The 23,998-nt window shown below is 43.3% G+C and overlaps 1 protein-coding gene across 6 annotated transcripts in view; it reads right to left on the bottom strand.

The window, feature by feature from the left end:
• The window catches only part of ARHGAP26 (Rho GTPase activating protein 26), a 472,331-nt gene that overhangs the window by 20,451 nt on the left and 427,882 nt on the right, over positions 1-23,998 (bottom strand). For 2 of the 6 annotated variants that reach the window (XM_067732122.1, XM_067732120.1), the window contains 2 exons: positions 733-843; positions 568-597 (listed from right to left, as the gene is read on the bottom strand). The exons of 1 other annotated variant lie outside the window; for it this stretch is intronic. In XM_067732122.1, the coding sequence (XP_067588223.1) occupies positions 568-597; positions 733-843 (141 nt within the window). Of the gene's footprint in view, positions 1-567; positions 844-23,998 lie in introns of all 6 variants that reach the window. 3 more of the 6 variants (XR_010942153.1, XM_067732119.1, XM_067732121.1) reach the window with 2 other exon arrangements.

Genomic DNA, 23,998 nt, shown 5'->3' with positions numbered 1-23,998 from the left:
GTCGCCTGTTCCCGTGAGAGCTAAGGGTTCACAACACGTGGAGACAGATGTAGGCTGCGAGCACCAAGCATTCCTGGGACTACACGGGAGGTGAGGAGGCAGCCACGAACAACTTAAAGAGAAACTGCTTCATATCCCAAGCCTTTACTCTGTGTTATATTCATCTCTCTCCCAACTGGTCTGGGTCTCATCAACTAGGTGTCAGTACACAAGGCTGAAAGCCCAACCCCACAGATAAATGTTGCCTGATGCTATCTGATAAAAATGAGGGAAGAAAAGGCCGGTAAGTGTCTCAGCACTGCTCCCTTTGATATTATCTTATGCTAAAGCACAGAGAGCCCCATGGTTCAGAGAGTGATCCAAACAGGAGCCCATTCAAGAGGCACTCTCTCCCCAAACTCTAGGCATCACGGATAAATTCAGTAACCAGAGGAAGGGCTCAGAAGGGTGTGGAAAATGCCATGCTGGTTCATGCAAATAGTCCCTCCCAGCTTTGGTCTCTGAGGCTGGAATTCCTGCTCAGCTTTGGATAAGCAGGAACGGATTGGTCACCACCCGTGACTTTACCTGGAGTCTTCACGAACCGCTTCTTCTGGCCTGTCAAAAAGCAAGTGCAGGTTTGGATGGCAGGGAACAAAGTTGACGAGGAGGCTGAACACTGCATGAAGAGAGGACCAAGCCAATGAGAGAACAACAGCAGCAACAGAAAAGCAAACAAACCCTGCAACAGACCTGATGGGGGATGAGTCGCTGGACGTGGATGAGGTGGGCATAGGGCTGGATGGCGCCGAAAACATGGGCCAAGATGGCGAGAGGGGTGAAGTTGGGCTTGGATTCGGGGGGCTGCAAGACATAACCACCAGAAAACTCGTCAGCACACAGGGAAACCACACGGGAGCACAGGAGGTTCAGGGGAGGCCAAATGACAGGGAGCTGGAGACCGGAGGAGCACTGAAACTGTCCTCAGTGCCAAGTCACATCTCTCCAGACCAAACTCCGTGTCTTCCAAGTAATGCCCGCTCTGGAACTCCTCGGAGTGTTAACATGTCTCTTCGCCCTGCAGAACAACTGCTTCCTAGGTGGCAGGAGCTTCCTCAATTGGATGCATTGTGCCTTTGGCCATGGGTGAAAAAGGCCCTGAACCCATGTCCATGGGTTCCCACACTCACATCCTATCACCGACCTCCATCTGGGGCAGGGCTAGCTCATAACCAGCCTTCAGCTTCCACCGTGTGAGTGTTTTTAAAGTCGTGCCTCAGCAAAAATGACCATTCTTCTGGGCCACACAGGCCATTCCGCCAGAAAACAATTTCCTGTTTACATTTTTAACGAAACGGGCCGTGTGCCATTGGAGACCCGGAGAAGGATTGCATTAGAAAAGTGATAGCGGATGGAGGACAGGGCTGGACACACACCTCTCAGGAGAGGGCATACAGCTATGGGCAGGGCATAGTTGTCCCTCTGAGGTTTGCTCTCCAGGCTTATTCTTTCTTTTTTCATGGATTTTGGGCATTTTGACGCTCAAAGAAAAAGTCTCAGATGGAAGGCAATGAACAAATGAGGAACTGAAAGCTTAAATTTGTCATTTTGTTTTATTTTTTGATGGGTGGCTGATCAAAAGTTTGGAGAGGACAGGTTGAAATTACTCACTAAAATATGGTTTGTGGATTTTAACTAGTCACGCTAGCCCTTTGACTTATTTCCACAAATTACACAAATAAACATCTTAGTAACTCTGTAAAATTGCATTAAGCCACAGATAGTGCAAACAAACATCAATGACTGAGAAAACAGCCCGGAAACCACCCAGCCACAACACCACCTGCAGCCCTGAGCCCCAGCCGGTGGCTGGATTATGTGGCCCAAGCACTGTACAGAGGTGAAAATGACAGCAATCCGATTCCAGGGGAACAGACTTTCTAAACATACTGGGATTTAGCAAGAACACATAAATGTCCTGCTGAATGAGACATCTTCAATTCAGATGAGAGACTCAATAATGGCCTTAATTATCTACAGCTATAACATAAATTCCTATGGAAATATACAGTAAAAACCCATTGTGTGAGTTCATCAGATAACCTCGGACTCACTGAAAGAAACATTTATTAAATGTCACTATATGCATTATATTTCTAGAATACAAATTTCATGAGCAGGGATTTTTGTTTACTTTGTTTACTGCTGTATCTCCAATGCCTAAAACAGTGCCCAGTAGGATTTCAATGAATATTGAGTAAATTAATGAATCTCATTTAACCCAGCCATCTAGTCAAGAGGCACTATTATAATTCCCATTTCATAGATGTGGGAACTTGGGCCAATTTGAGGCTTGCTAGAAGATATCCAGGCTGTAAGCGTCAGGGCCGAGGTTCAGACCCCAGTGCCCTGGCTCCAAGCCCAGGGCTGTTGCCACCACAGTGTACCACCTCTGGGGTAGCAGGACTTGCTCTGATCCTCTAGGCTGTACCAAGCTTCTTTACAGACCCCGCCAGAGCACTAGAAACCTTAACCACTGATTTATGAGTTTCCTTTAGATGCCTACCACATTTGCAGGGGAAAACGGGAATGCAGCAACAGACAGGCCCAGCAAGACTCAACACATTGTAAATTCCAACAAAATCCCCAATTCTGCCTCCAGTCTTGTGTGTGGTAGATTCCTATAGCAGATGGAATTCATATAACAGAAGAGACAGAATTCAAAGAGTATGGCTTTTTTCTCTTCGCCTCAATTATTCCAGCAATAGCTACTTATTGAACACATTGTGTGATCAAGACGGTAAGTGGTATACAGCTCAGCATTTACCAAGGTCCCCGACTTGATGAGCTTACAGCGTATTTGACAAGATGGGACAGATTAAAACACAACTGTAATATAAGACAGTAAGTCAGCTTCATCAGCTAAGGGATCAGTTACCCTATGATTAGTTTAATACCTGCTCCCACACTTGATTCTGTCCTGGGTCCCGGAAGGAAGTGCTGCCTTATTTCTACTGGGCAGTCAGTGCTCGGTTAATCCACAACTGCAGCTGGTAAGAAGGGCCTCGCTTTCTGTCCCCTCCCTACAACTGCCCCCCCTTGATGGTGACCCAGTGGGCAAGGCCTGGCTATTCCAACTGCAGCCCAGCCTGGGAACCCAAGTTCTGACCAGGGACAATCTGGAGGTTTATAAGAGCAGCCCAGGCCCAGAGGCCTGAACTAATCTGTTCCTTTGGTCAGGGGCCAACACAGGACAATTAAAAACTCCTTAAGACCTTTTTTTTTTTTTTTTTTGAGTTTTCTTTTTAGTGGCTTTTCTAAGTAGGAAACACCTCCAGCTTCCTACCTCAAGTGTACCAAGAATCATGCCTTTGGCTAAAGGCAGAGTTGGAAACATATTCTATGAACACAATGTGGGTTCTGAATGTTTTTTCACATCCCTGGATATCTAAGTGGTTCTTGGCCACTTAGTACATGGCTGAAATGATCTGGGGGTGCGGCTGGAATGCAGGACGTTCATAACGATTATAAGAAGATACTCTTCAATCTCCATGTCCATTGCCATAGTATTAACTGTGAATTTTAAGAACTAATAGAATTTCATTTGTTTGCTTGTGTTTTGGTCATAGCAATAACATTTATTTGCCATAAAATAACCACAATCTAAAACTTATTACCACTATGCTTCAGTGTAACAGTAAAATGCATACTCCACAGTACTTCAATGATTTTTTAAACTACGGATTGGAATTATACTTTGTTAATTTGTGCTCCAGAGGCACGTCAACAAAACTCAACGTCAACGATACTACTGAACAGTTATACACCACAATGACTGATGCCCGTAGCAACAGAATGACTGTAAACATATAAATGTTCCTCAAAGAAACAGAGAGCACATTATGTATCAGTTTTGATGCAACTTAGAGAACACACAGGTGGAACATAAGATGCACAGGGATGACGATAATGGTCCAAGACTATTTGTATAATCTTATACTCTGACCACAGAAGTGTCTGGCTATAGGTTACTTAAAGCGACAACAGCACTCCTAAAAAAATCCAAGACATGGGCTTCCCTGGTGGCGCAGTGGTTGAGAGTCCGCCTGCCGATGCAGGGGACACGGGTTCATGCCCCGGTCCGGGAGGATCCCACATGCCGCAGAGCGGCTGGGCCCGTGAGCCATGGCCGCTGAGCCTGTGCGTCCGGAGCCTGTGCTCCGCAACGGGAGAGGCCACGACAGTGAGAGGCCCACGTACCGCAAAAAAAAAAAAAAAAAAAAAAATCCAAGACAAAACAAACTAAAAATGGCCAGCTTTGGTATTGACTCTGAAACCTCCAATATCGAATTCTCAAAGTCTCTTCCCATTAATGAGGACAAGGATAACAGATGACTGGTGTTAGGATAGGAGAAAATAATTTTATAACCACAATCTTAGCAGATGATCCCCGAAGGCTCCTCTACAACCTCAGAGTCCAGCTGAATGCCCTAGCACATTTTTCACCCTAAATATTCCTGGGGTCCCGCCAGGCCCCCCACATCAGGGCCCAACTAGAGCAACAGCAGCTTAAACTTTAAGGAACACTTGTTGGCCTGGTTTGGGTTCAAGTGGAAGGCTTGCGTTGGCTTTAGTTTGCTAGTCCACGGTGTCCTCAAAAGGAGTCACACAGCCCCAGTCAGTCCCTTTGACATTCACTGGACAGGGAAGAAATAAGGGTTTGGGAAGATAAGGCTCAAAGGCCTGGCAGCATGCTGGGATGTGGCTGAGTGTGCAAGTACAGTGTGTGGCAATATCGTCAGCTTGACACCCTTCTGTGGTGACTCACTTGACTGATGGGGCATCTGGAGTACCAGCCAGGGCATGACTACCAGGCCGTGGACAGGGCTGTCCCAGCAGGCTCCCCATCTGATCACGGATGTGGCAGACCCTCTCATGGCTCCAGAGCATGGGAGTGAAAAACCTGAGCTGGTATAAGATAAGCAGTCGGCAGACCATTAATCTTTAATTCTGATATGCAAAATTACAGATGGCTGTGTAGGAAACTGGGAAATATCACAAGAAAAGCAGTAAAATCACACATAATTTATACTGCTGATAATCACTGTTAACAGCTTGCCAAATTTCTTCACTTGTCTTGGGTGGGGTGGTGTTGCAGATAATACTACATACATAGTAGCGTATTTTTTTCACTTAAGTATTTTCTGATGTCATTAAGTAGCCTTTGATATATTTTAAAAACCATAAAACTCTTTTCCCACTAATGAGGCTAAAAATAACAAACAACTGACATTAGTTCAGAGAAAATAATCTTTAAAGTACAATCTTGGCAGATGACCCCCTGAAGACCTCTCTACAAACCCCATAGTATTCTCAGACCTACAGGATAGTCTACTGTATGGTATACCCTGATTTATGTACCCCTTTTCTTATTGTGTACATTCAGATCATCCCTCTTCGGCCATAGTACTGCAACTCACATTCTTGTAGAGGATCACTGCCTGTGTCTCCAATTGTTTCCTTAGCATAAATTCCTGGAAGTCAAATTAGTGAGTCAAAGGCTAGGAGCCTTTTTTAAGGGTCCTGATACATCCTAGCAAATGGCCTTGCAGAAAGGTTCGACTGAATCGCATTCCCACCAACAGCGTATGGGGGCTGCCCCTTCCCTCTCAACACGGCCCCACCAGCACAGAGAATGAGCAATTAAAAAAATCCGATGGACTTTTTTTCCCCAGTCCACAAAGGTTACCTTGGACTCTTCTCTTTCCTAGCATTTCCAATGGTAAAAACAAATACAACTCCTCTCCCGTGTCGTTTCCATCTGCAAGCAATGTTTAATTTTCTAAAGGGCATTCTGCCAAGAAGGTAGTGTGGGGAAGGAGACAGGCAGATGGTTAGAGAGACAGACAACCGCAGCCTGTGGGGGTGCTGAACCCCTGGCCATGTGGCGTGGCTGATCCAAGAGAAACAGGGAGTGGTGGGTGGCTGGCTCAGTCTAGGGCTCTCAAAGACAGGGCTAGGTAGGAGGGACGAGGTACACATGGGGAGCCAAAGAGTGTCTCGCCAGCTGCGCAGTGTGGAGAGGTCACAAAACTGGCATTGACATCTCTCTGCCAGGCAGTGGTCTGAGACCTACGGGCTGGGTTCCCGGTCACGGATCTCAGGCTTGACCTGAATGCTCACTCCCTCAGTCCCCTTTCCCCGTTAGGCCTAGAACGGGGATGGTGCTATTAAGTTCAAGGGGGACTGCCTGTATTTTTTTATCTTTCCCCCTATAATGAGAGAGGATAGAAAATTCCATGAAAACCTGTGAAGTCCCATCTTATCTAGTCCTGAATTAGTGACTTCTTCTTCCTTGGAAAATATCCCTTTGTGTCTTGAGTTAAAGCGCCATAAAAAGAGAGGGAAGATCAAACTCCAGTTGGGAAAACAGGGTCAAAAGGAGTCCTGGTAAGCTGGAGAGTGGTGAATCAGAGTAAATGACACAAAAACCAATTTCTACTCGTTGAAAATTTGAACGTATTCTTTACGTGTCTGCTGAAGCTTTTACAACACAGAAAGCCTATCTATGTCCTGAATTTTCAGTATGTGCTTCACGACTTTACAAGAGGAAAAGTCCACATGCCCCCAAGTTGCACTGCTCTGTATTCTTTTCTGACTCTTACAAGTATGCACAGTATTTACAGATTCTTTCCCCACATCTAATATAATTTAATACACATTTTTATTCAGATAATAACAGAGTCCTGATTCTTATTTTAATGAGACTAGCTGGTGAAATCCCCTTAAGGCCTAAGCAATTATATGCAATTGCTTTGAAAATAGTTTTTAAATAATTTGCTTTTAAAATAGCTTGACAAGTCTACAGGGCAGTGGTTCTGTTTTTCCAGCTTTTCAAAAAAATTTCTGAAGTTTAAGTTCCAAATAAGTTTCAAACTCAGATGGAGTATGCTGGAAAAGGCATATAATTCTGAGATTAAATAAAATCCAAAATCTTAGAATAGAGAATCTGTTATCCTTAAGGTTCCTCCAAGTCAATAAATCGAACCCTCTCATGCAGAATAACAAAGAAGTACAAGGTAGAGGAAACAACTCTGGATCGGAAGTAAAGATGCCTGGACAATGGTCTCAGTTCAACTGCTCACTGCAGGGGAAAAACCCTCAAGGGAAAGAAAGGACCAGCAGGGTAAATGGAACAGACGCCTCTATTGTGCTCTGCGCTGCACAATACTAATCGAGGGGAGTATTCTTTCCTCGTAATTAAACCTGAGGATAGCCCCTCAATCTTCTTCAAAATCACATTTCAGCTACATCAGAACTGGTTCTTAAAAAAAAATGTATTTACTTTCTTTCAACTAAATAACCTCACAATTTATGAAGTTATTTTTAAGGAAACGCAGAAGCGTTTGGGGAGCACTTCGAAGGGTCTATAAGGTGACATTTGCTACTTCAAAAGATTGGAACGGTTGCCGAGAAATCCCAGCATCTCCTTACGATACCGAGTGCAGTACAACTGTCATTCTCTATATAGTGAAGATATTGCAAAAACAAATGTATTCACTGTAACTGAAACAGAAAAGCAATAGTGCCACTAGATTCAATCCTCTACTATCCTGAGGCATAACTTAGGTTTGCTCTAAAGTCACCATTCTAATGCTGGGTGTGTTTAAACTAATCTTAAAATTTACAAGCAAGAAACTGTAACTGCCTCAGGGGATTGAGAATGGGGACTGGGTACACAGGCACAGACTGGACATTCACTTTATATTTTACATTGGTTTATACTGTTTGAGTTTTTAAATCATAAGCCTATATTATTTTATAATAATAGTGGAAAGCACTCTTCTATAAATGGCACTAGGATAACTGGATATCTATATGGAAAAAGTGACACAACCTCTACCTCATATCATACCTAACAAATGATTTCCTGGTGTATTACAGGTCTAATTGCCAAAGGCAAACAATAAATGAGGGAATGCCTCTGAGAACTTGGGTTGGGATTTATCCAACAGGGCATAAAAAGCACTAAGCATAAAGGAAAATACTGATATACACGACTACATTAAAATAAGAAATTTTATGTATCAAAAGACAACCTTAAAAGAGAGTAAAAAGACAGCCTACAACATAAAAATACATAAGGGCACATACAAGACTATACACAGAACTCCTACTGATCAGTAAGAAAAAGGTAGACCACCAAGTGGGAAATGGGCAAGAAACTTGAGCAGGGACTTAGAAGAGAAAATGCAAAAGAAGGGGGCTCACCCTTTCTGTAATGCAGGAAGCGTAGATTAAAACCACAGTGAGATGATCCTGCTTACCTACCAGAACGACTAAGATAGCTAATATCAAAATGCTGAAAATACCAAGTGTTTACAAAACATGGAACAACTGCAATTCTTATACTTTGCTGGAGGAGGGGTGCAAACTCCTCCACCCACTCTGGAAAACACTTTGGCCTTATCGAGCGGAAATGAAGCTATCATTCTCCATGACCTCGCAGTTCATTCCCAGATGTATACCCTAAAGCAGGGGTCCCCAAACCGGGACTGCACGCGGCCTGTTAGGAACCGGGCCGCACAGCAGGGGGTGAGTGGCGGAAGGGTGAGAGTGAAGCTTCATCCGCCACTCCCCATTGCTCCCTGTTGCTCACATTACCACCTGAACCGTCCCCCTGCCCCCACCCCCCAGTCCGTGGAAAAACTGTCTTCCGTAAAACTGGTCCCTGCTGCCAAAAAGGTTGGGGACCACTGCCCTAGAGCACAGTGTGTATATATGAGAAGACACATATGAGAATGTGTAGAGCAATTTATCTGTAAAAACAAAAACTGGAAACAAGCTAGAAGTTGAGCACAAGTAGAATGGAGAAATAATTTTAGTATATTAATGCAATGATGCATTCTGCTACAATGAAAATAAATAAATGAACTACAGCTACATGAATGACTTTTAAAACTGTTGAGCAAAAGAAGTCAGACTCAAAATAATAAAGCAAAATATTCATTTTAGGGATACACCAAGTCAATCATTGTTCGCAGATTCTGCAGTTGTGAATTCACCTATTCGTTAAATTTATTTGTAAGTCCAGAATCAATACTCCAGGTGCCTTCATAGTCATTTACGGACACACACAGAGCGATGAAAAACTTAAGTCACCCTGAGTCACCCAACATGCACATTACCAGCTGAGGTCAAGCAAAGGGATGCTCTGCCTTCTGTTCCAGCTCTGTAGTGTCCCTATGTGCAAGAAGGCTGTGACATGCCTTACAAAGAAAACATGTGCATGACTTATAGCGCTGTTCGTCCTGAGTTTAATGTTAATGTTAATGAATCAATAGTAATATTAAGTAAGGTGTCTTTAAATAGAAGCCCATGTAAAACAAGGTTATGTACTGATGGGTTGACAAAAAAGTTGTAACCAGAGGCTTGTAGGAACCTAACCCTGTATTTCCTGTAGGAGCAACGGTACGATATTCACTAATTCAGTGTCTGTGGTTACTTCATGGACTGTTACTATTGCAAATAAGAAGAACCTGTATCGAAGAGCTAAAAATATAAATAAAAACAAGGAATTGATTACTGTAAATATCAGATTAGTGGTTACCCCTATGGGGAAGGAGAGGACTGTGATAGGGGAAGAGAAAGTGAGAGATGTGGGTGCTTCTGGGGTCCTGGCAAGGTTGTATTTTTGACCTGGGGGGCAGTTGCTAAACAGTAATTTGTGAAGTTGTATAATACATCTCACGTACTTTTCTATATAATAAAAAATACGTGCAAACCTACCTTAAAACACTTAGGGACAGTAAGTATATCAGTGTATTAACAGCATTCTCTGGGTGATGAGAGTAAATGTAATCTTTATTCTTTGTGCTTTTAAAATATTTTCCATATTTTCTACAATTAATATGTTACATTTAAAACCAAAACAATTAATACATGTTAACAGAAGAAATACTCTCCCTAATCATACAAATGGCTACTTTTATTCTCTAAAGGAAGGATGTTTTAATCGGGGCAAAATGACAATTCCGTCATTGTTGCACCAATCCGTGGTTTAGGTTGCACGACACAGTTGGCAGTTCCCAACTGTTTTTACTGTTTTTCTTCTTTTTCAGTCAAATACAATCAACAACTATTTACTGAGTGCCTTCCATATGCAAGAACTAAATTTCCCATCCTTCTGTCCTCACTGAGGAATTATGTTGACTCCTCTAGAGCCTTTTTTATTGGTAAAGTTATTACAGTAAATCAGTGGTGTTTTCCTTTCCCCCGCGCATGGGGAAGTCGAGGAAGGACATCTCTGATGTCGCATTCTGAGTCTGCGGACAAGTTAACAACACTGGCTGAAAGTCCTTGGCCATCTGGCATCCCTTTCTATACGGTCTGCTTTCAGGGAGTACTTCCTGTTTGGACTAGGGAGAGGAAAAGGAGGGAAAAGGATTTAATAAGACTCTAAATGTCCACTGATGAAAACAAAGGAATATCTAAAATTAGAAGTGGTGGCCCAAGATACTTGGGTGGCCTACCAGTAACCCTAGGGAAAGAGGATTCCTTGAAAAAGGAGCCTAAAATATTTCACTATGTTCACTACTCTCAGCAATAGAAAAAGCACTTCTGCTAAAGATAATATCCAGGACAATTAAATTAAACTCCTACAACACACAAAGCTTGGTCCGGATACCATGAAAGGCGTATGAGGCAAAGAGATAAGGAGACATGAACTTTGATGCTAAGGCCATTGGACTTTTCTCCCTGCAAGCAAATAGCTGGCTTCTCTCAAATTCTAGTGTTTATTCTTTAGTCTAAACGTGGAAAATTGTTTCTGATCCGATTTTAACCTCCTCAAATGTCTTCCCCACTCCATTTGTATCATCTATCCCTGGCCTTGCTCCTTCGGTGTGACCATACCCAAACCCCACTTTCTCCCTACCACCATGCTTGCCCTCCACAATGGCTGGCTCAGGCGGCAGCCAAGAAATGCAATCTCACTGGGCTTCGTGGTGATTTTCACCCCTTGTTCATTTGGTTCTGGGGAGCTGATTGACTGGACTGGAAAAAAACTTTAAATGATTTTCCAGCAAAGTCACCCTTTCCAGTGGAAAAAAAGAGTTTTAACATCTGTGAACAAAAACAAACTGAAGGAAAATGATTTATATATTCTCTAGTTCTTGTACTCCAAAGCCAAACACCCACTAAGAATTCAATGAAAACAGACACACCAAAGTACCATTAATTCTAATCTCACAAAATTAAAATTTCTATTTTTTTCAGATCTGAGGTAGATACAAATTTACTAGGAACAATCTATGAGTGACTAAGCCAATTTACAATGTCAACAAGAGTTTTCAATACAGAGTGCTTAACCTAAAAGAACCATTCGTGGTGATGATTTCAAAATGCAAATCTGATCATGTCATGTCTTTGCATAAAATACTCACTCAATGATTCCCCATTGTTTCTAGGGTGAAGACCAAGGCCTTCCTACCTTGACTACTCTAAGAATCGCTAGCCTGGCTTCTTTACCTTTTACCACTTGAATCCATCCTACTGCACATCATAACTACATGAACCTCCTAAGCACACAGCTTAATAACTACTTGTTGAATGTTGTTCAACAAATAGCATTTTCCCACTCATAAGCTCACCAATACCTACTGCATGTAGAATAAATGGCTTGCCCTAGTCGAGTGGGATATGTAGTTACAATTTACTCGTGCCCACCAGTTTTCCAACTCCCGTTCTTCTGGTTCATTTGGAGAAGTTCTTCGAGACCCCAAGCAATACAGGTGGGTCCAGTGTCCCACCGATGTCACCGTATTGGCAGGCATGTGATCCAGGCCGGCCAGTGAGAGGACCCCCCCTTCCTCCTGGCCACAGTGGGTCAGTGATGGACAGGTAACTGATCACAGTTCATCCATGGGGTCTAATGTATGAATGCTCTTCTTAATGGATGCAAAATCTAAATGTATTGGCTGAGAGTAACCAGAGATCCTTTTTTCCTATAACATGGCAAACATCTGTCTGCAAATGAAGTTTTGTTTTGTTTTGGTTTTTAAAAGAGGGAAGAAGAGCCAAGCAAAATAATAATTTGGGCTCCTGGATTCAATTGTGCTCGAGGTTAGATTCGCCCTGAGATTTCCCAAAATTGTAAGCTTATAACTTCCACTTTTTCCCTAAGCTACTTGGGTTTCTGTCATTTGAAGGTCTTTCACAAGACGTCCTCAATGCTCTTCTTTGCAGTCATTACTTGCCTCCAAGTCAGCAAACTTTCTTAAGGGCCATTTGGTAAATATTTTAGACTGTGGAACAACAGGCAAAAATTAAGGGTATTACATAGCTACTTACATAAACATTTAAAATGTAACAGTTTAACAATGTAAAAACCATTCTTATTTTATGAGCTGTAAAGTAAAAATAAAAACAAACAAACAAACAAAACCAAGGTGACAGGCTGGATTTGGACCATGGGCCATCGTTTTCCAACCCCTCTTGTAGTCAAACTGGTTTACACAAGCCATGAGCATGCTGTAAGCCTTTCACTGCAATGTTCTTGCTGGTGATGTTTTTCTCCCCTGGAACGTCTCTTCCCTTGCCACTAACTACTGCCCAGCCACCACTCAAAGCCCATCTAAATGTGAACTCCCACCTGAGGCTTCTCTGATACCGCAACAAAGTGAGGTCTTTCTCCCCTGAATCCTCGAGGACTCTATTTCTCTTCCAGTCTTGACCCTACCTTGCATTGTAGTTCTCCTAATCCTCTTGCAGCTCTGGCACACTGGGAATGCTTAGTCAGTTTCTCTGGAATTGACAGTATCTAAAGGCTACACTGAAAAAACAAACAAAAAAAAACCCCCCAAGAAACAAAAGAACTCCACAGGATCGAAGTAATCAGTAAAGGTTTATGGATCCACCAGAAGCACAGGGTAAGCCACGGAAGCCAGACATTTCTGAATCAGAATTATCTGACATCATAAAACAGAACAGCTCTCACTCCAGCGTTGCCATGACAGCTGTAGTACAGCCACTTGTTTGCTTGTCTAGGGTGGTTATGCCGAACAAGTACGACAGAAGGGGCATTTCGGACATTTCGGTCCTGGTGGGGAGGGAGAGGGGCACGCTAGTCTAGGGTTTGATGGACTCCTGTGTCTCAGTCTGCTCACTCGTGTGAGCAGTCAGCAGTCCCTTCTGACTGCTGCATAGTGTTGCCCAAACTCAGTCATCTGGGCCTCGGCCTCCAATCTTCTTACCATTGTATGTGTTTTAATATAACAACAGATACTATAACATATAGTATATAATATTAATATATAACATTTTAATGTTTTTCTCTAAATTGATCTTCTTAATAAAACAGAAGCATCTACGTTAGTCCATTCTAAATAATAAAACCTCACTATTATTAAAATGAAGAAGAAAAATTCACCCAGGCACCATTTAAAACTTTCCAGTACCTCAGTGCCACAAGGCTCACATTTTGGACATTTCTGTTCTCAGTTACCAATCTTTTTATTTCCTCTTGCAGAAACATAGCATCTATTTTCCCAAGATCTATTTAATTACCCCAAAGAGCGAAATTATTTAATAAAAAATGTGTATGTCCATTTCAGGCAAGGTGTTGACAGTCATTTAATATTTTTCCCCTCTTAACTTTGATATCATTTGTCTATACTATCATCATCATCATGTCAACATTTACTTACTGTGTTTTGCATTCCTGTGAGAGCAGGATTTTTAAAGGTAGCTTTATTAAGGGATAATGCTATGAAGTTGACTCCCTATTTTAAGTGTACAACATGGAGAGAGTTGTGTAATCATCACCCATAATCCAGTTTTTTAATGCTTCTATCAGCCCCAAAACGTCGCTCCTGCCATTTGCAGACAAGCCCTGCTCCTGTAACCAGCCACGGGCAACCACCGATCTACTTTCTATCTCTAGAGATTTGCCTTTTCCAACATTTCACCATAATGGAGTCATACAATGTATGATCTTCTTTGTCTGGTTTATTTCACCTGCAGATGTTTATAGTGGGCCAACAGCTTTCAAAAGGCAGGTGAAATGAAGATGGTAACAAACACTGAGTACTAACTTTTACTGAATACTCGGTATGTACCAGTCATTCTGCCAAGCTTTGGGAGGCATTACCTTATTTAATTTTTCCAAACAACCTCAGGAATAGGTACTATTATTCTCATTTTTCAGATGACAAAACAGAAGCTCATAAAGTTTAAGGATCTTTGCTTAAAGTCAATCGTCTAATTAGTGGATGAGCTGGGATTTGAAACTAGCCCTAACTCTTAGCCACTGCGCTATCTGCCTGGTGTTTAAAAAAAAAGTCTCAAGATGAAACCGACTGAGATTTTCCTTTTAAAAAAAAAAAACAACCAAAAACCAAACTAACAAACAAAAACTTTTCAACTCACAGGAGAAAGCAATATAGAGTTCACGGTGCTAGGGAAAAAGCCTTTGAGGGTGCCTGGAAGGGAAGGTTCACCACAGCAGGCACTCCAGCACCTGCTCAGCACAGCGAGCCTCCACGGGGCACAGACCGCCCCCCCCCCCCCCCCCCCCGCCGCCCCACCTTCCAGGCTCACTGCTCCTGCCTCCCAGGCAAACCGGAAGCGGCCTGCTCCTCGCAGTACCCTTCATTATATACGCTCTTCCCCTCAATCTACTGCAGCCTTTTCACTTTGTTTAGAAAGCATGCATTGGAAGACATAAAAAATAATATATTTAAGGCTGTTTATGAGCAAATTTCCTCCAAAAGCCTCAACCTGGTCCATTTGTGCCATCTGTTACAAGGGAAACTAGAAACCACCTGTCTGTCTGCCTGAGCTCTGCTCTTATCAAGGAAGTTGTAATTACCTCTTTGGTGAAGGATTTGAATCATTACAGTAAATCCCTTATTCAGCACATATTGTATTAGGAAGGCATTCTGACCCTAAAACCCAGGGTTTTTATCCCCTTGCCCTGCACAGATGCAATAAAACCTCAGCTCTTCAAAGCCTGGCAGAGTGAACTGTGCCTTAATCTTGTTTGTTACTCAATGCTAAATATTTACTAAACAAATATTTCCTGCACACTTAACTACACAGCAGGTGCTTTGCAGGCACCTGGAACACAGCAGAAAACAGGTGGAGAGAGGCTTCTGCTCTCAAGCAGCTTATGTTCACTCACAGTGAACTTGAAGGCAGGGTGTGAGCACAGGCTGGGTGGAGGGAAAATATCAAAACATCCATTTGCGTTCCTCATCTGATCCTTATAAGATCTGTATTTTATAGATGCTTTCTGATGTGTATAAAACAATGAGTAGGATAGGTAAATACTTTATAAATAGGTAAATAAAAACAACAGACACGTATTAGAGGTACCTGCCCCAAATATTTTTTTCTGATAGTATTTTGATCATCTTAGTGATTAAAATTGTTTAGGAAACACTATTCTTGTGTGTGTGTGTGTTAACAGACAAACAAGTAAACAACACATCACTTTAGATGGTATTAAGAGCTATGAAGAACATTTAAAAAGCAGTGTGAAGGTGACTGCCAAGTGGGAAAGGGTGGGTGGGGTGATTTGAATTCCACGGATGGGTCTGCTTCTTTCAGGAGTAACATCTCAGCTGAGAGGTCCACGCAGGAGAGTGCTCAAGCCTCCTTCTCTTAAACACCAGAGCATCTTTTAATTTTAACCATTTGGGATTAAAACAAAAACCAAGCCCCATTTCCTCCTAAGCACCCTCACAGTCTCTTTGCTTAATCATAGAGCCTTTTCCTGGAACACCGTGTGAACTTAATGGAAAGGGTCCCATTTTTGAAGGGAAGAACTATTGAAAGAAGATCAGTAGTAAAGGCTGTCCTGGCTGTAGCAGAATTCCCAGTAGTGTCTGGTAACAGCCAAACATAGATTTTCTGCAAGAAACTGTTTCCTCGTAAAGCTAAAAAGTCATTCCTTTGGGGGAAATAAGTGTGTGCTTTTTCAATGAAGTCTCTATGTGCCCTAAAATAAGTATGTTGCTTGGCTCTTTTCAGAAGAAAGAAATCACATAAATCCCAAACCAACCGACAAGCAGCCTGCAGATGTCTCTTCCCTTGTGTGAACTGCCACATCTCCAGGTCCCTACAGAACCAAGCATGAGGTTAGACACCCTAGATATTACACCTCGGTTTTCTGGATCACTCTTTCACTACCTGAGGTATGTAACATCTCTGAAGTTCTACTCACTTTTTGTCACTATATGCACGTGAATTCGCCTAGAAGGGTATTTGCGGTAAGCCTTCTACCATGTCATCCTCCAAGGCCCACACCATGTCTCTGCCAGATCCTCTCCTCATCATCACCCAGGCTTATAGGGACAAGATGGTACTCTGCACATACTTAACCTTTCTCTCATCCTCCCAGGGACCTATGGAAAGGAAAGGAGAATCTCCCCAAGGGAAGACTATTGCAAATCATACAATTTAGGAAAATACAAAAACGAAAGCGAATAAAATGTATTTTCCAAAATAAGAAGTTCTTGCACCATCACGTAGCTGAATGAGTCCAGCTGGGTTGGAGCCTAAAAATCTGTATTTAAAAAATGTTCTCCTCACTGCCCACAACTCCAACCCCAGCCCTGTGGTTCTGATATGCAAGCAGAGATGGGAACCACTGATCCTTGGCTTCTACAGAGTTCCAAGTCAGCTTTGGAGATTACTAGGAAATGGGAACACACCAGGGACTTAGTAGCATGCACCTTGGTGATTATTTTCTTCCTATAAAATTTCTGATTTATTCACAAGGATCTTATTATTTTTGACACAGCAAGTATGTGTAAACTTGTTCGCCAGCGTCTTAATAAAGTGTCAGTGCTTATCTGTGATTTGGTCAAAAGAACTGAAGGAGTTCTGAGGAGACGGATCAGTTTAAGCTGGAGGAGTTTGGGAAAGTTTCCCTTGAGTTGGAAGGTTCCCATTTTCCATTTTGGGGTTTCAGATTAAGGGGGGCTGTGGTCAGCCTTGCAGCTGGAAAAGGAGAATCAGTGTCCAGGGCAAAATGAGCCCCCCGCTCTCTGCTGAAACAAGACGTGGCAACAGCATATACACAGGCTTGCTTTGAAAATAACAACTCCCACTGGTGTAGACTGCTTACAACCCTCCAGGCTCTGGGCCGAGCACTTTTGGTCTCTGCCTCGTCCCAATAACCCAAGAGGGCCGCCCTGACTTTGCAGAGGGGTAAGAGGAAGTTTGGAGAGGTTGAGTCGTTTTCTAAGAGCCAGGAAGCGGGGGTGCTGAGACTGAAGTGAGGCAGCCTGACTCCAGTACAGCCTCTTCTGAACGCCTGTGCCCGCCGCTCCCCTCCAGCCTACCCCGGCCCCTCACAGAGTCCTGGGCATGCATACTCCACAGGCGAGGCGCACAGAAGTGCCTGGAGATGGCTGATGCCAACACAGTGAGCCCACTTAAAAGGGAATTTGCTTGAAGCGCCCTAGAATCTGTTAAAGCAGGTAAATCCCAGTTCCAAGATCAAATGTTACAAATAACATTACATAGAAAATAAAAGAAAAACGGTTTGGGAGCCTCTGAACACTTTCATTGGTTGTCTGTTTTCAGAGAATCCCTGCCGTATTTGATAAACAGACTTCTAGATGAAAACACTATCCTTAACAATAGTGAATTAACAGTTGAGTGCAAGAGTCTGGGGTCAGACAAGGCTCCAAAACTGCTTTGAATCCTGGTTCTGCCACTTATTAGCCGTGTGACCATGGGCAACTGTGCCCCTCATTTTCCTCCCCTGCTTAAAATGGGGATAGTCAATAATAGCTCTACCTCAGAGGATTGGTGAGAATTAAAGGGGATCATACACATAATACACTTAGCATACTGAAGCTTGGTACGCCGTAAGCATTCACTAAATGGTAGCTATGATGATTAGGATATGCTCGACTTGTCCTGAAAAAGTGATTCTTCTATTTTAAAATGAAACGTGGACTTAAGGACGCAGTACTTGTACCATCTATAAATCCGAAGGCACTGATGCAAACAGAAGTGAAAATGAAGATGAAACTGCACCAGTACCTGCACCAAAAGGAGAGAAAAAGTAATCTGCCTCCAGTTCTAGGGCTTTCATCCCAGGATCATTTCCCCTCTTAGCATAGCCCTGTCACTTGTGTCTGCACAGCAAAGCCCCCAGTGGAAAACACACAGAGGCAAGTTCAGAGGCACTTGGGTTATGTTACCAGGGCAGATCAGTCCACTGGGATCAAATAACCTACGCCCAAAGCCCAGAAGTTCATGTTCAAGTGGAGGTGTCAATACTGAGCTGTGGCTCATCTAGGGACCTTAATTAAGCCCCAGCCTCTTTTTCAGGGCAGGCCGACAGGAGGTGTCTGTTTTTCCGTCGGCTCTCACAGAAAAGCTGGTGGTGTTACGGAAAGTGGGCCTGGGAAGGTGGGCGGACAGGCACTGCCCACCGGCCCACACTCATTCTGGGCGTGTCTAGGGAGAGGATCTGAATTCCCGGGTGCACTTGTGACAGCCGCCGGAGAAGCCCACGTGGAGAGGGCGGGTGAAGAGACAGAGTAATAGGATAACACTTCCTTCTTGGCGTGGGCCTTCCCCCAAGGATGATTACACACTCTTAAAAGCAGCACCACATAGGTTTCACACAAAAGCTGCTGGAGATGGTGTTGCTCATTCTTATAATATTCTGCAAGGTGAGCAGCCAGGGTCGCCATCATTAAGTGGACAAGGTAGGCTGAGCCAGACCCTCGGACATTAGGGCTCAATGAATGGCTTAGTTTCTTGGGATGGTGGGCAGGCCACTGCAGCAGCTTCCCTTCCTTCTTTGCCTTCTAAGCCACGGGTTTCTCAACATCTAACTTCCCCATCCCTGTCTTCACCCCTCCGCCCACAGGCTAAACACTGGTTCTTTAAATAGGGAGGCTCTTTCAGGAAGAAAGGCGTAGGGAAGACTCACTGAGAAACTTCCCACAGGGAATGCAAGGTTGAGTGGGAAGAGTTAAGGGCTCTAGGAGCAGGTGGAGTGAGGGCGGGAATCCTTCCGACTTCATCTCGCTCTCCTTTGAAAACCAGGGAAAATGTTACCCCAAAGGGCCTCAGTGAAGACTGCATGAATCTATATCCATAAAGGGCCGGGTGCCATATCCGGCACTAGAAAGCACCCCCATAATAGCAAGCATTGATAACTTCCTGAGCTTGACAAACTAGCAGAATTAAGGAAAGGAATAAATAACCTTAGGTTCTGGGCAGTTATATCTGCCTTTCCAAAGTAAAACTAACCAGGAAGAAGGATGCCAGGGCTTTGCTTAATTCACACATCCAAGGCCAGCTTATTTTCTCTCCTCCTTCCCACCCCATGGTTTTTGGTAAAAAACAAAAACAAAAACAAAAAGGGGGCATGTCCCAAAATATATATTTTTTTAATACATAAACATTTATTTTTTTAAATACAGACAGAAAACCTATTGTTCCTGTTTCTAGCTATAAAAGCAATTTGTGCTCAATGCAGAAATCAAAGAAACAATGAAAGGCAAAAATAAAACTAAATACAACCCTCAAAATTAAAAATAAAACTACCAAATGATCCAGCAACTCCACTTTGAAGAAAACGAAAACACTAACTTGAAAAGATATCTGCACCCCCATGTTTATTGCACCATTATTTATAATAGCCAAGATATGGCAACAACGTTAAGTGTCCATCAATGAATGAATGGGTAAAGAAGTTGTGGTACATATATACAATATTATTTGGCCATAAAAGAGAAAGAAATGGTGTCATTTGTGACAACGTGGATGGAACTTGAGGGCATTATGTTAAGTGAAATAAGTGAGACAGAGAAAGACAAATACCATATAATCTCATTTATATACGAAATCTAAAACCAAAACCAAAAAAATCCACTGAGCTCATAGATAAAGAGAACAGATTGGTGGTTGCCAGAGGCAAAGAGGTGAGGGGTGAGGGGTGAGGGAAATGGAGGAAGGGGGTTGAAAGGTACAAATTTCCAGCTATACAATAAATAAGTCATGGGGTGTAATGTAGAGCATGGTAACTACAGTTAATAATACTTTTTGCATATTTGAAAATTACTAAGAGAGTAGATCTTCAAAGTTCTCAACACAAGAAAAAAAAATTTTGTAACTATGTATGGTGTTGAATGCTAACTAGACTTACTGTGGTGATCATTTTGTAATATATACAAATATCAAATCATTATGTTGTACATTTGAAATTAATATAATGTTACAGATCAATTATACCTCAATAAAACAAAAAACTAAACAAAACCAACTATCAACACTTCCGCCCACATGCTGACTGTTTTAGAACCTTTACATGTATACATATGCATTCATGCGTATTTGTTTTGCCCATTAAAATGGCACCATAGCTTACATACTCTTTATTCTGCTTTTTTCAATGAAGTAGTTTATTATAAAAGTATTTCCATGCCAATAAAACTGATCAACAACATAATTTTTAATAGTTGCACTGTAGTCCGTGGCTGTGTGATAATTACCAAATCATCGCCATTGTTGGACACTGAAATTCTTTCTTTTTTTTTATTATAAATAATACTGCGATGCAAGTCCATCCACCTTTGCAAATACCTGTGATCATTTCCTTACGATAAATACTTACTGAGTCAACGGGTCAGGGTTAGCCCATCTGAAGCCATCTGACCCATTTCCATACTATTCCCAAGAAAGGTCATGCTGTTTCAGAATCCCACCCACAGCAGGGCAATTTGGTCTCACAAATGGACCTCCCCTTCTTCGGTCTCGGGTATATGGATTTTGTTGCTCCTGTCAAACGAGCCCATCAAATCACTGAGCCAAAAATGGGGCTGATCTAATCTAGGTTCAAATCATTCCTCCAAAATAAATGTGAGCTCTAAGAGGAGACTGCTCTGAACCACTGCAGTGTTTCAGAACAAGGGGGTGGTGAGAGAAGGCAGGGGAGGTTTGTTCTGCCTCAGCCTCTTCTCCTGAATTGAGAATTACTGGCTTCCTCCAGTCCATCAATCAGCAAGCCGTGTCTGAACACTGAACTACAGCAAGGGAATGAATGAGCTTATATATAGTAGGTACACACATGCTGAGCACAAACGTGACCCTGGAGACACTCCGGCAGGTAAAATGTCCTTTCATAACCCTCATGGACTCAAGGGGGAATGTTCCTCATGCATTTTTTTTAAAAGGGGAGACAAAAGGATATGTGATAAAAAATTAATCTGGGTTGAAGGCTCAAATATTCATAATGAGTATTTCAGCTAGTTAAAAAGAGGCATTTCTCCAGCTCCCGATGGTCAAGAAGGGACAGCTGGCATTTTGGAGTTGGCAAATTCCTCCTGAAAGATCAATGTTGTCTCTGTATTTGATAGACTGATCTGGTCTAAGGTTTATTTGTTGACATAGATAATGTAATATTCAGACCATCAGCGTGTGCACACATATGCTATTTTCCCTTAACCCCTTTGCCTCCGTGAAACTTTCAGAATCTGAATGCTTTACCCACTTAGTGGACAGTCAAGAGTTTCTGACCAGGGGCAAAGGGAACTTCAAATGAGGTGGCTACCAGGGAAGAGGAAGAGACAGAACAAACAGTGTTCAAGAACTACAGGTTATCCAAAATTCTACTGAAACTAAGAAAACGGAGTCCTTCCGCAAGTGCTTTCTACCATCTCCCCCATCAGAATCTCTGCCTGCTTACAAGGACCACAGAGCGAGGCTTGTTTCGATGTCTGCGAGGAGCAGGGTCGCTGCCGTGGAGCCTCAGGGCTTGCACTGGTATCTGGGGGCCTGTGCTGGACACCTAGGCTCGGGTGAGGGAAGCCATTCCGTTGGTGCGCCTTTGCCCATAACCAGAGGCAGTGAGTGGTCCGGGGGAATTTCCACTGGGGGGGCGGCTGCTGCTTTCTGGGTAAAGAAAGGGAAGGGAAGAGCTTAAGAAATGAGTTGCCTGGGCTTCCCTGGTGGCGCAGTGGTTGAGAGTCTGCCTGCCGACGCAGGGGACGCGGGTTTGTGCCCCGGTCCGGGAAGATCCCACATGCCGCGGAGCGGCTGGGCCCGTGAGCCATGGCCGCTGAGCCTGCGCGTCCGGGGCCTGTGCTCCACAACGGGAGAGGTCACAACAGTGAGAGGCCTGCGTACCACAAAAAAAGAAGTGAGTTGCCTGGAGCCAACTCATTCTGCATGCTGCTCCCCAACAGATGACGGACTGTCGGTGCGTTTTGCAACTGCTCAGGGTGGGGGGCAAACTCCCAGTGGGTTAGTGCCAAAGCCCAGGGCCTTGTGTCCTTCCAGAATACTAGCTGAGATGAGTGAAGAGTAGTAATAGTTAATATTTACACAGGGCTCATTTCAAGGCAGGTCACGGAGGGCTCTGTTCTCATTATCTCCTCAATTCCCTGCCACAAACCCAGCAGATGAGGAGCCTAGATATATGAATTTGGTGTTCTGGAAAATCACAGAAAATCTTCCAGGACGTTTTTTTTTTTTGCTCTGGGTCTACCCCAACCCACCTCCTGCCCTCATCTCCGGAAGTACTCGGCCAAGTGTTGTGTTTACATGTTTTGAGAGGTTACATTGCCACAAGAAACAGCCCAAATTCCCCTATAGGCCCTATCCAGGAAAAGAAACAGGCTCATGCGCCGCTTTTAAATTGCATGGGGTATAGGAGAATAACTCTAAAACCAAACTAGTCATCCTGATGCTGATGTGTTGGGTTCAGATGGAGTCAACAAAACTAGGTGAGCATATGCCCGTCAGGGCTCTCAGCAAGTGGCCGCATCAGCTCCCCAAAGGACCTGTGCTCTAAAGGATCAGGCGCACTATGATTAACCGAGGGCCACACCGTGCAAAAATAGTTTCCTTGACATGATTTATGGAAACAGCTACTTACAAAGGATTTGAATTTGAGAATGGAGTGGCTAAAGATAGAGAGACTATTTACTTAGGAACTGGCATGGCCAGGCCACCATCCAGTGAGAGCAAAGGATTTGTCTCTATTTCTAGGAAACTTCAGGACATCCTGGCCTGACACATCGGGTGACGAGTACATAAAACTCAGTCGCTATGCGGCTAATTTCTAGGCCAAGTACTTCAGGCAGGTGAGAAATTATCTTGTACGTATTCCGTGTTAACGACAAGCTCTGGATAAAGGAATTCTTAGCTCATGAACAAACAAGTTTTATTTTTTTCAAAACGAAAATGGACTTATTTAACAAACAGTTATGAAGCATCTGCTCTGAGCCAGGCCTTATCCTGGGTGCTGGGGGTCCTATGATAGGCAAGACAGTACGATGCCGACTCTCATGGGGTTTAGAGCATCTCGAGGAGAGATGGACAGGTAAGTGAGTTATGAGGCAGGATAAGATTTCAGAGGGAACGCGCTATGAAGAAAATAAAACGGGGAGATGGGGTAGACAGGGATGGGTGGGGGTCAGAAGGGTCAGGGCAGGCCGGGGCATACGAGGATCACGGAAGAACCTTCTAAGGCAGCAGGAACAGCTGTTGCTAAGGTCATGTGGCACGAACGAACTGGACTTGTACAAGGAACGGAGTAAGCACAGGAGCATGGCAAGCAAGGAGACAGCCATGTGAAGTGAGGCCGGAGAGGTCAGGTAAGGTAGTCAGCAAGGGCCAGGTCACGTAGGCCAGGATACAGAGTTGAGATTTTATTCTGTGTGCAACTAGAAGGCACTGGAGAGTTCTAAACAATTTCCTGAATCTGAAGCGTTAATAAACATTTGATGTATTTATAGAATTAAAAATTAAGAAACAAAACAAAACAAAACAAAACCACCCGCCCCCGAAAATCTCAAAGGTGAGTACCATTTCCTAAGTGGGAAGCCCAAATTCTACTTTTTGCAAAACTGATTGTCCAGAAATCTTTTTCAATGTACTTTATCTGTCTACTCCTTCCTGTAAAAAACAAATTTGTATTACTAAGTTCCAGGCACTGTGCTGGGTTGCTGAGGAGATACAATGGAGGAGACATCATCGGCCCACA

The sequence above is a fragment of the Pseudorca crassidens genome, chromosome 3 (assembly GCF_039906515.1).
Source record: "Pseudorca crassidens isolate mPseCra1 chromosome 3, mPseCra1.hap1, whole genome shotgun sequence".
NCBI classification, from domain to species: Eukaryota; Metazoa; Chordata; class Mammalia; order Artiodactyla; family Delphinidae; genus Pseudorca; species Pseudorca crassidens.
The sequence above is the reverse complement of the archived record's forward strand: the minus strand, read 5'-3'. Positions and strand labels throughout refer to the sequence as shown.